At 44.5% G+C, this 11,829-nt stretch overlaps 1 protein-coding gene across 1 annotated transcript in view; it reads right to left on the reverse strand.

The window, feature by feature from the left end:
* LOC308304866 (disks large homolog 4-like) overlaps positions 1–10,960 on the reverse strand; it is a gene marked incomplete at both ends in the record, with an annotated part of 136,146 nt that extends 125,186 nt beyond the window's left edge. The window contains one exon of the mRNA XM_080749494.1: positions 10,853–10,960. Within this exon, the coding sequence (XP_080605620.1) occupies positions 10,853–10,960 (108 nt within the window). The remainder of the gene's footprint in view (positions 1–10,852) is intronic.
* Between the last annotated feature and the right edge of the window lie 869 nt (positions 10,961–11,829).

Genomic DNA, 11,829 nt, shown 5'->3' on the forward strand with positions numbered 1-11,829 from the left:
GTCTGGGAGCAGCGAGGCAATGCATCTTTCACTCCTCTCAGGGTGTGTGTGTGTGTCTGTGTGTGTGTGTGTGTGTGTGTGTGTGTGTGTGTGTGTGTGTGTGTGTGTGTATGTGTGTGTGTGTGTGTGTGTGTGTGTGTGTGTGTGTGTGTGCGTGCGTGCGTGCGTGCGTGCGTGCGTGCGTGCGTGCGTGCGTGCGTGCGTGTGTTTGCTGCATAGAAATCTGAGGAACAGTCTAAAAGAAAGGACGTCAAACCAAACAGAATGAATAAATTAGTAGCCAAATAAAATACATAAAACAACATACAGTATGAGCCAACGCAAGATGACTAAAGGTTTACAAGAAATCTGACTGACACACTCCTACAGACACGGTCTTTAAGACCTCTTTATCAGAGTGCCCCTCACTTATTGGGGGCTCTGGAAGCTAAATAGGGGCTTGCCTTTAAGCCAAATAAAGTTTCGGACAATCAGAGGAGGGGGCTGGGCAAAGTTAAACCAATTAAGGTGAAGGACTGTTAATGAAGTTAATTGACACCACCCACAAGTGTGTACGACAAATGGTTGATGAGTAAAGCCAAATAAAGTTTGGGCCAATCAGAGGAGGGGCCGGGGCTAAGTTAAATCAATTAAAGGAGCTATAGTCAACTTTTTCATTGTAGGGCCGACACTTTGTTTACTAGGATGTAAACAAAGTGTCGGCCCTACAAAGGGTCAGTCTGAGAATGGCCAAAATGATTATTTTATCATTATTTTATGCTTTTTGTGGTCATTTTTGAATAGAAACACATATATGAAGCTTATTTCTTTATAAAATATTTTCGAAACATTATTTTTATTTTAGCATCCGTTTTACAAGAAAAAGTTGACTATAGCTCCTTTAAGGTGAAGGACTCTTAATCAACTCAAGTCGGTGGTCCCCGGGAATTCCCCGTGAGCAGCCCAGTTGGGGTGTTGATTTGGTCATTTTTGCACTATTTGGTGGCGGTGGCAGAGGGTCCCTGGGGGTCCCTGGGGGTCCGTGGAGGTCCTGAAGGTTGTGTGTGGACAATTTCACATGGATAGGGGCAACGATGGTGGAGATATGAGTAGGGCAAAAGTGTGACGTGACGTGATGTGACAGACAGACAGACTGACTGACAGACGGACGGACAGACAGCCGGTGGAGGTTTTGATAGTAAATGTGGCTAATAAATAAGCCAAATCTATGTCTGTCTGCGTTACATCATCCAATGGGAAAACCCTTGAAAAAAACAGGGTGATGTCATCCAATTGGAAAACCCTTGAAATAACACAGTGATGTAATCAACTGAGTGATGATGTCACCATCATCAATAGCCAATGAGGGACCAGCATCAACAAGTGCGGCCTGATATAAATTACAAGGAGCGCTCTGCAGGCGCATAAGTAGGCCATACAGGCCATATAAATCTATGTATGTCTGTCTGTGTGTGTGTCTGTGTTAATGCCCGTAGCCAATCACAGGCTATGGATCATGGGCCCATAGCCAATCAGAGAGGGGAAAGGGTGACGTCATAATATCGGGGAAAGCATAATGCACAAGACGGGCCTTCTATGCCTGTAGCCAATCAGATGGGCATAGACGGGCATATTTTCTGACTTCACCAAAATCTGAGTTTTGATGACAACATCGGCTATCTATCTTTGACCGGCTTTGACAGTTGCGAGTTGAGAATCACTGACTTAGCTGATTGGTCAAACCAACGCACAGACTTCACGGATTGGCCAGACATCGCTTGATATTCGTGCCGCTGTACCATTATAAGTGCTAGCTCACAATTAAGTTCCATTCCCTTACAGATGAATGCTTTACTGATCTACTGTGATCTGCCTTAGAGCTGCTTTGTGACATGCTGCACTGGACAGTGCACCAGAAGCTCCCTTCAGGTGCCATAGCCCTGAGGAACAGGTCCCAAGGTGTCGCTGTGGTATTGGTGGGGAAAGACGTCTACGCCTTCGGAGGCTCCTCTCTGTTCACCGTGGACCAGATCCCTGTGAAGATCTTCAATACGGTCACTTGGCGCTGGACCGTGTTGCCCCCGGTGGTGAAAAGAAAAGGTCGCAGTGAGTTTCCCACCGGGCGGTACCGTCACAACGCTGTGCTGATAGAAGACCTAGTCTACATCTGCGAAGGATTCATAGATGGACCCATAGAGAATTCTCCGACAAAATGTTCTGCATATGTTTACAAGAACAACCTACGCACGTTTGATGTCCGCTCCCACAGGTGGTTCAAGCCTGAGGTTTCTGGGACGGTTCCAAAGTTGAGGGGCGGCCACTCGGCCTGTGCCATCGGGAAGGTCATGTACATCTATGGGGGAGAAGGCTACGACAACAACATCTACAAGTTGGACACCAGCACGATGGTCTGGACTGTAATTATCCCCCGGGGAACTCTGCCGGATGCTTCATCCTGGCACTCTGCCACCGCCATCGGGACCAAAATGTTTGTGGTAGGGGGAAACACAGGCGGAAACAGAGTCCGAGTGTTTGACACAGAGACCAACTTCTGGCTGAATACGCCTTCCATACTGTATACCAATCTACAGAGGATGGACCATTCAGCCTTTGCCTACAACGGAGAGCTGTACATATTTGGCAAAATGGGGGTAAAGTCCAGATGCATCTGGAAGTTCAATCCAGAGATGTTCTCCTGGAAGAAGGCTAGGTCCATGGGGGAAGGTCCAAGTAATTACGACATGTGCTGTTGCACGGTGGGAGATGCTGTCATTCTCTTTGGAGGACATCCAAGCACACAACCTACAAACCTATTTGGGATATATGATCAAAGATCATTGGATGACCTGTATGTCTTAGACCTAAGTCCTAGTCTGAAGACCTTAGGCAAGCAAGCGGTCATTCAGCACGGTCTGAAGCAGTCTGGACTCCCACAAAACATCAGGTGGGAAATGGGGGCCATGGCAGGAAAGGAACGCAGTGGGTCCACAGAGGACACTAAGAAAGGTACTTCCAGCCACCGGAAGCACAACAACAGAGGGAAGATCTCCACCAGGGCGGGGTTGACTATCCAGGGCTGAGTCAGTCGTGGGCTGCAGCCGTCAGACACGAGGAAGTAGCTGCGGGGAAGTAGTTTGTGCGACAGCTGGGGCAGCTGTATAACTAGAAAAGATGCAATTGGAAATTGCAAGTGTGGTTGCATATTTATTGCCAGAACATCACCACCCCCCCATAGAACTCAACTACACTAACTACACCAATCAGAATCAGACTTACTCTATATAATGGTGACATCATGGAGAATGCTGCTTCCTGATTGGCTATGTTTATGCTATGTTTGATTTTTTTGCTGCTCCCTGATCGGCTATGTTTACGCCATGGTGTGGTAGTGTTGTTTCCCTACTGGCAACCACACTAATAGTAGGGTCTCAACCTGAGGTTCTGTGACCATCCTCTGGGAAGGATGGTTTGATGATTGATTTGACCTCTATGGACCCTTTATAAAAGATTTAGCCCCCAGGTCCCTCGCAGAAATGCCAGCAAAATGTTTGACAGCTAGGGTAATTTTCAGTCTCATTCACTTACTATACACTACACTATAAAGGCAAAAAGAACTCCCAAAAAATCTGCTTTAAGTGGGATGTGAGGGGTCAAAATAGGGGTGTTTAATTATTCTGAATCCATTGGAAGCATTTGTTTTGCATGAAAACATTCCTTGGGCCCCAAAAGCCCAAGGAATGGACCCCAAAAGACTGTGAAAATTGATGACTCATCACTAAACCATAGATTTGTTAGCCGTTCTTAGTCCAAGGAATGTTTTTCATGCAAAACAAAAGCTTCCAATGGATTCAGAATAATTAAACACCCCTATTTTTACCCCTCACATCCCACTTAAAGCAGATTTTTTGGGAGTTATTTTTGCCTTTATAGTGTAGTGTATTGTAAGTGAATGAGACTGAAAATTACCCTAGCTGTCAAACATTTTGCTGGCATTTCTGCGAGGGACCTGGGGGCTAAATCTTTTATTAAGTGTCCATAGAGGTCAGGTCAAACCAATCATCAAACCATCCTTCCCAGAGGATGGTCACAGAACCTCAGGTTGAGACCCTACTATAATATGTGAAACACTTTTGAAGGTGCAGTGAGGCCCCCCCAAATGCGAGGTCCCTCCACATGCGAGTCCTGCCAACTTTGAAATGGAATATGCAAAATCTGACTGATAACATTGATTTGAGCACTAAAACATTTGATTGCACAACCTACGGTTCAAGTCAAGAGTTGTTCTTCCTTTCTTTTGTGAACGCGTTTTTTTGAGCAGTGCTAACCGCTCCTACATCTGGCTTTGTCTGTTTGTTGGTTTGCTGGACTGCGATAGGTCAATCGGTGTCTGTATGCCCAGGGTCACATTGGCCAAGCTTTGCAGGGAGCTTCATGAAATTAACTCATAAATAGCACCGCTCACTTCACACTGGGTGTGATTTCTTTCGTTTAACTAACATTTTTTTTTTTTTTGGTGGCAAATGTATGAGGGCTAGGTGTGTGTGTGTGTGTGTGTGTGTCAGACAGAGATCTCCATGTATGGGCATGAAATGGACACAGACAGACAGACAGACAGACAGATACAATGGGTATTGCACAACTGGTTGTCAATGGTGACTATTTTGCCCAACGGGCAACGGTTTGGGTTCTCCAACATTACCTCTGATACTCCTCAGGGACATTCAATCCCTCATATACTGTGCACACCCCCGGGCACAGGACTAGTCTAACTATCTATTTACCGAATGTCTGTCTGACATCATAGTACTGATAGACAAACAGATATAGAGATCTCCATATATGGGCATAAAATGGATGCAGACAGACAGATACAGATATCTCCATATATGAGCATAAATGGACACAGGCAAACAGATGGTCAATACGGGTCCTACAGAGATCTCCATATATGGGCATAAAATGGACGCAGACAGACAGATAACTCCATATATGGGCATACATGGACACAGGCAAACACTTCATAAAAGGCTCTGACATCACGTACACCACATGAGTCAATGGGCATAAATGGACACAGGCAAACAGATGGTCAAAACGGGTCCTATGACAACAGGTATAATGGGGTTTGCATTAAAGGGGGAACCGGCAGATACAGAGATCTCCATAATGGGCATAAAGGGACACAGACAAACAGATACAGAGATCTCCATATATGGGCATAAAATGGATGCAGAGAGATACAGATATCTCCATATATGAGTATAAATGGACACAGGCAAACAGATGGTCAATACGGGTCCTACAGAGATTTCCATATATGGGCATAGAATGGACACAGACAGACAGATAACTCCATATATGGGCATAGATGGACACAGGCAAACAGATGGTCATAACAGGTCCTACATAGATCTCCATATATGGGCATAAAATGGAAGTGGACAGACAGATCTCCATATATGGGCATAAATGGACACACGCAAACAGATGGTTAAAAACAGATCCTATGACAACAGGTGTAATGGGGTTTGCATTAAAGGGTGGGGCATTCATTCCCTATTTACATTGTTCCCGAGTTGGCCAGGGCGCCGACTAGACGCTCGGGCGGCCGAGCTTCTAGTATATATAATAATAAGTATAACAATTCAAACGAATTGTGTGTGTGTGTGTGTGTGTGTGTGTGTGTGTGTGTGTGTGTGTGTGTGTGTGTGTGTGTGTGTGTGTGTGACAGATACAGTATGAGTAATAGCACAAATTCCAATCACCTTGTGTAAATTTGTTAACCGGACAATAAAGTGATCCTTCAGAGAAACTTAACATGCCACCACCAACGCTGAGAAGAACTCAGCGTGAACATACAGTATAGTGATAAAGAAGAGCAAATATTGGAAGTCTTTAAAAGGTTTGCCCTCGTTAAATTGAATCGGAGGCATGACTAGTGTGCAGAATATCATCATTTTATTATTAATAACCAAATCAGCCAGATCCTGAATCGCATCATCCTCCGCAAATCGAGCGGAATCATCAGCCCCCGCCCACCCTCCGGGGCTAATAATAATCCCTGTCTTGACGTCTGTCCCCTTATTTGACAAAAATATTTGCCTCTGGAGTTAGTTCCGTCTGGGTGGTCTCTCTCCAGCTCAGGCTGCATGTAGCAGCAGCTCAGTGGTGTGTTCTAGGTCTTATATACCATCATTATTCACTTCCACGCGCTCGGCACGCGGTGTCACGCACATGTTTGTGAAAGATATGAAGTTGGATTTGGTATTCATTCACCAATCATTTCTGCCATAGTTTGCACCCAAGTTTAAATAATTATTGTTGCGGGCGGGGATAATGTGGACACAGCTGGAATAGATTTCATCTATAAGATAAGAGAGAGAGAACAAGAGACGCTCCACACATACGTACAGTATATAGGCTACTTCACCCCCGCAACGGCATCGCGCACGAGAACAGCTGATATACAAGCTCACAGCTCGTTGTGGATGCGACTGTTGTGAGCTTAGACTTGGATAACTGCTTTGAACATAAGCAGGGGCGGCCGGTGTTGGTACAAGAGGCGACCGCCCCCCAGCACCCCTTCCTGCGAGTTCTATGCATTTTAATTCAAAACCTATTCGCTTAGTGTTTCCATTGCCCTTTAGCGCATTACGTTTTTTCGATTAAGCCCCAAAATCCACCTCCTCCAAGCGTATAAGTGTTTTTGCTGTGTCACGCCAATGACAACAACAACCGGAGCAACTTCTAGACAAGTTGAACTTTCCTCTCTCACGTGGCAGAACGTTTTACCCAAACGGGCACAACACCAGAGGGAGCTCCACTGATCTCGTTCCCCCCAGATTCGGCACAAACACAGGGATTAATTCACTCTACTTTTTATACCACCAAAATGTGGAATGCTCTACGAACAGCCATCAAAAAGAGCAACTCCCTATAGTCCCTACCCTCCTTGAAAACCACCACAAAAGAGCACCCCAGAGATGTTACTCATATGGATATGAAGCATGTATCAACTGATGGTGAAAAAGTACTAATTTATCCAAGACATTCTTTTCTTTTTTCAAACACAGATGTCAAATGTAACTCAATATCATAACCACAGTCACATAGTTGACATTTTTGGAACACAGTTCCTACAGTATATGACGAGATCTAAGATTTGCCTACTTGCCTATTTGCCTTGGGATTTCTTAACTCTGTGATCCAGGGGTAGTGGTAGTGAGGACAGGACTTTGGTACTGACCTTTGCTCCTAGTCATGGTTGTGCAGAGAATGTTAGAGACACAGAGGCTGACATTTCTAAAAGGGCACTTTTTGTTGAAAATACAAAAAGACAATCTCCAAGCTCGGCTATTTTCGGTGTGTTGATGCCGCACTCAAATAATATATAAAATAATATATATCAAAATCAATATTAATAATAATTTTACTAATAAAGGACCGAATGTCTGTCTGTCCGATGTCTGTCAGTGCCCAAATTTGGAGATAACTGACATCACTGATACTGCCGCCTGTACTGTGCATGCGTCCCCGCCATGGTAACAGCCACATGCTGAAACAGTGCCCATATTTGGAGATGAGTGACATCACTGATACGTCTGGGTTCTCCTTCTGAGACTCCTACATTCAATCCCTCATATACTGTGCACAACCCATACCCCAAACTGCACATGATTCGGAGTACATATGTTCAAACGGGCAAGGACTAGTATAGACAATCAATCATATAATCAAGATTCAAGCCAATAATGGAGATGCAATTCTATCAACATAAAATGCTGCATTCAAGTTCAGGAGAGTTTGGAAGAGGCGATGCTCTTCAATGCTGCGTTCATGGAAAGGGGGCATTTATTTCTTTTAAACTAGTAAGAGCTACATTCATGGTCTGGCGAGGACACTTTTTACAGACAGGTGAAAAGGCAGGGGCTCAGGCCTCCTTTGATGTCTATGTGTGCATTGTATTCGTGCCTGCTCCTGGTCAGTGTGGTTTGGCACAGTGTAGCCTTCCTGTACGACCAGGGTTGTCTTGGCCAGAGACAGAGGACAGGCTCAGAGGAAGGGGGGGGGGGGGGGGGGGGGGGGGAGGGGAGGGGAGGGGGCGTTCATGGCACTGCGTGTGATGGTCAATCTGAGACTGAATGATCACCACCCAAAACGTGGACTGACATCATCCATTAAAGGATTGTGTATCACTCACTGGTCTCTTTCAAAACTGGCCTGTCAGGAAGAGACCACAAGGGAAGGTAAAATGTGTAAATCTAAATTTCCATCGAAAGGAGGTGTCATTCACTGCTGCCGTTTTTTTTTTTTTTTTGTTTTTTTTTTGCACATAATAATGTTTTGTATTTGTTGATGACATGTAGCCTATTATTGTGTTTATTTGTTACACTATGTTGATGTATGGAATACATAGATCGGACCACAATGGAAACATTTGTGTTATTCTTTTAGCCTTAATGTCTGACTGTACCTCGTGCTGTTTATATTTCTGGCTGATAGAGTATTCAATCAATCAATCAATCAATCAATCAATCAATCAATCAATCAATTGAAGAGACAGCAAACAGTCTCTGAGGAAGGAGGGATGTTACTATTGGTACATCATGTGATGGTCATTCTGACACTGAATGATCATCAATCTGGTTTGTTGGATAAAACATATGGTCATACAGTCTCACAAGAGAATATGACAGTCTACCTCAGTGGTTCTTAAACTTTTTGGGCTTCAGTACCCCCTTTTCCTGATTATATGAATCCAAGTACCCCCTTTTATCAACAACAACATTTTGAATAGAAAATACTGACATCAAAAGTCCTGTTTTTAAGTAAATATGTTGAAAATAAAAGTAAGTAGCCTGTTTTCTATTCAGTAACAGTAACATTCTTGATTCCTGACGATTCCCAACGACCTTTAGTGCTTGTCACTCCCTGCATCTCTCTCTCTCTCTCTCTCTCTCTCTCTCTCTCTCTCTCTCTCCGTGTTTCCTGTCTTACCTTCACTATTCTATCCAAAATGAAGACAAGAAAAGCCCACAGAATATCTCAAATCTTAACATAAAAATAGCAAAGGAAAAGTGACCAAAAAAACCCCACACCATGCTTTATGTTACAGCACAAAGTCGATGGGAACAAATAGGCGTCAATTGGGCACAACCTGCAGATGGTAATACCTATCCCCAGATTCCCCACCCACCCACTCCCTCCTCCAGTGGGGTGACGGTACGACGCTCTGCAGGGCTCAAAAACACCAAACCACCTGATACTCTGCATGGCTGTGGACCTTGAACAGAAAACCATCGATAGACAAACAGCACAGTTTATGCAGGAGGCCAGGGTTTATGAGGCCTGACTTGGAGCTTTTTTGGCATACAGCCCTGTCTCTCTGGGTGATGAATGATACCAAAGTGGCCCTGAGCAATATATCCCTGCATTTCCCAAGGTCAAAAACGCAGTCAGATCTGATGTGCAAATTTGCTTTGCAGGGTTTCTAATGTGCTATAGTAGGAAATAAGAATGCATGCTTTGATCCCTGTTCAAACAGGTGGAGGGGCCATAGTAACTTAAGCTATTGAAAAATAGCAGATATACAAGCTCGCAGCGCGGCACCGAGTGCAATTTTTCAAAAATAGCAGATCTACAAGCTCGCAGCGCGGCACTTGGTGCCGCGCTGTGAGCTTGTATATCTGCTATTTTTCAATAGTTAACATTCAAAGGGGGGCCCGCAGTGAATCCTTGTACCCAGGGCCCAGAATTTGGTGTGACACCCCTGGTCATGAGTCATGGGTACTAGAGTCTACTGTATATAGGTTACCCTGCACACAGAAATTACTGTTAAGATGATTCATTCACTGTCTCTATAGATAGCTACAGAGTAAAGCTTCTTTTTTTGCGACACTTATAAAGGCAAATATCTCTGATGTGGAAGCGACTGCTTCCAAAGGTTACTGATTGAAGCTGTAATTCCCCTTCGGAAATAGGACATCCAACATTAGGCTGCTATCGGCGTGAAAGATCAGCCATGCACGGATCTAAATTGGAACTGGAGGGCATTACAGTATGCAAATCTAGGGAGCCTGAATATAACATTGTTGTTATCGTCATCATCATCTTCCGTCCAGGTATATATATCATCATCAGCACTGATGTGTTAAAGGGGAGAGGAAAGTCAAAGTAGGCCTATTTGTTTTGTATTTATTGAACTACACTCACAGTAATTACACTGCTCCTGAATGAATAGGATTAATGCAATAATGGGCAGCATATAGTCTTCACAACAGAGAGGCCTTTCTCTCAAACCACTTGGGGGGTATTTATAGGCTAAATTGATCAAGAGTAAATTAAAAAAAGATAGCAGATCTACAAGCTCCCAGAGAACATAACTTAAGGCTAAAAGAATAACACCCTGTGAGCTTGTAGATCTGCTTTTTTTTTTTTTTCTTTTTTTTTTACACATGGAAAGCATGCAGTGCAGTACGTGTCATTTTAGATTTTTCAAAAATATATAGCCTATACAAGCTGCGAGCTTGTAGATGTGCTTTTATTCATTCATTCATTCATTACATTTTTTGCACATGCATGCACAAATCGTGAGAGAACAACTGATTTAGAAGGCATTTGTGGAATCGGCCTTTATATGGTTGATTGAAAGATACAGCTTAATTGGCTGCACATTGTAGCCAATTAAGCTCCGTGCGTTCAATCTTAACCAAGGCTAATTGTAGCCTGTTTAAGAACCAAAATCATCAATCATGCACACGTTGTAGCAAATACCGTGTCCACCATACGTCCGGACGGATGGCTGATCATCACCGCTGCTAACATAACATAACATAACAGCTCCACTACGCTACAGCTACGGCTGCTTGCTTACCTTGCAGCCGAACATCAGCGACAGGGTTCGGTTGCTGCAGATGACCTTACACTGACACATGACGGGCGACAGACACTTGAGGTTCCTGACAGCCGGCGGCAGAGACATGGGGGTCCCCGGTCCGGTCCGGAGCAAGAGCAGCCGACCACCACGACGACGACGGACCACCGTAGCCTACGTACAGCGAGCCGGTCCGAATCCGCAACCGATATTAGAGCCACCAGGAGGACGCGGCGAGAGGAGAGGAGAGGAGGATGAGGAGGACAGCTGGTCCGGAGCGGAGCGGAGGGCGACCTAACCGTCGTTCCGTTTGTCTAGTTATTTAAAAGGTAGGCCGATGATGATGATAATGGTCTTAAATACCGCTGCTCTCCAGGCTACCCTAACCCTATTGCCAGAGTTAACTTTCGGCTCCAGATGAGATTTTATTAAGGCTCTGATGTGTTGTTGTCAAGTTAATGTCCAGGCAGGGCAGAGCAGAGCAGAATGAAGGCACATGGTTGTTGTTTCAAAGAGAGCCGCTACACCGACCTGACCGAGACTCCATGTTTCTGATTAAAAAGCCGCTTCACACCGGGAAGATCACCATTCACGCTTTAATCAAGGGTCTCTCTCTCTCTCTCTCTCTCTCTCTCTCTCTCTCTCTCTCTCCCTCTCTCTGTATCTCTCTCCCCCCTCTCTCTCTCATCCTATTTTATCATACACATGATTATATAATAATGCACACACACCATTGCAAAATGTCTTTACACTTTCGTATTGAATAAAGTAGCTCCATATACAAACAGCGCTGTTATAGTGTGATTATTGCGCCCCCTCCCGTATTGGGAGAGAACCGCAGAGGATCTGTCTGTGGTCCTGAAATGCTGGTGAGCAACCGCCTGCCTGCAGGCTACAAAATGTCTGTATGAATGTGTCTGCCTCTGCCTTGCAATTTCAATTTCAATTCAAAGGAGCTTTATTGGCATGAGAAAACA

This window comes from Nannobrachium achirus, assembly GCF_963921795.1.
Source record: "Nannobrachium achirus genome assembly, chromosome: 19".
Taxonomy (NCBI): Eukaryota; Metazoa; Chordata; class Actinopteri; order Myctophiformes; family Myctophidae; genus Nannobrachium; species Nannobrachium achirus.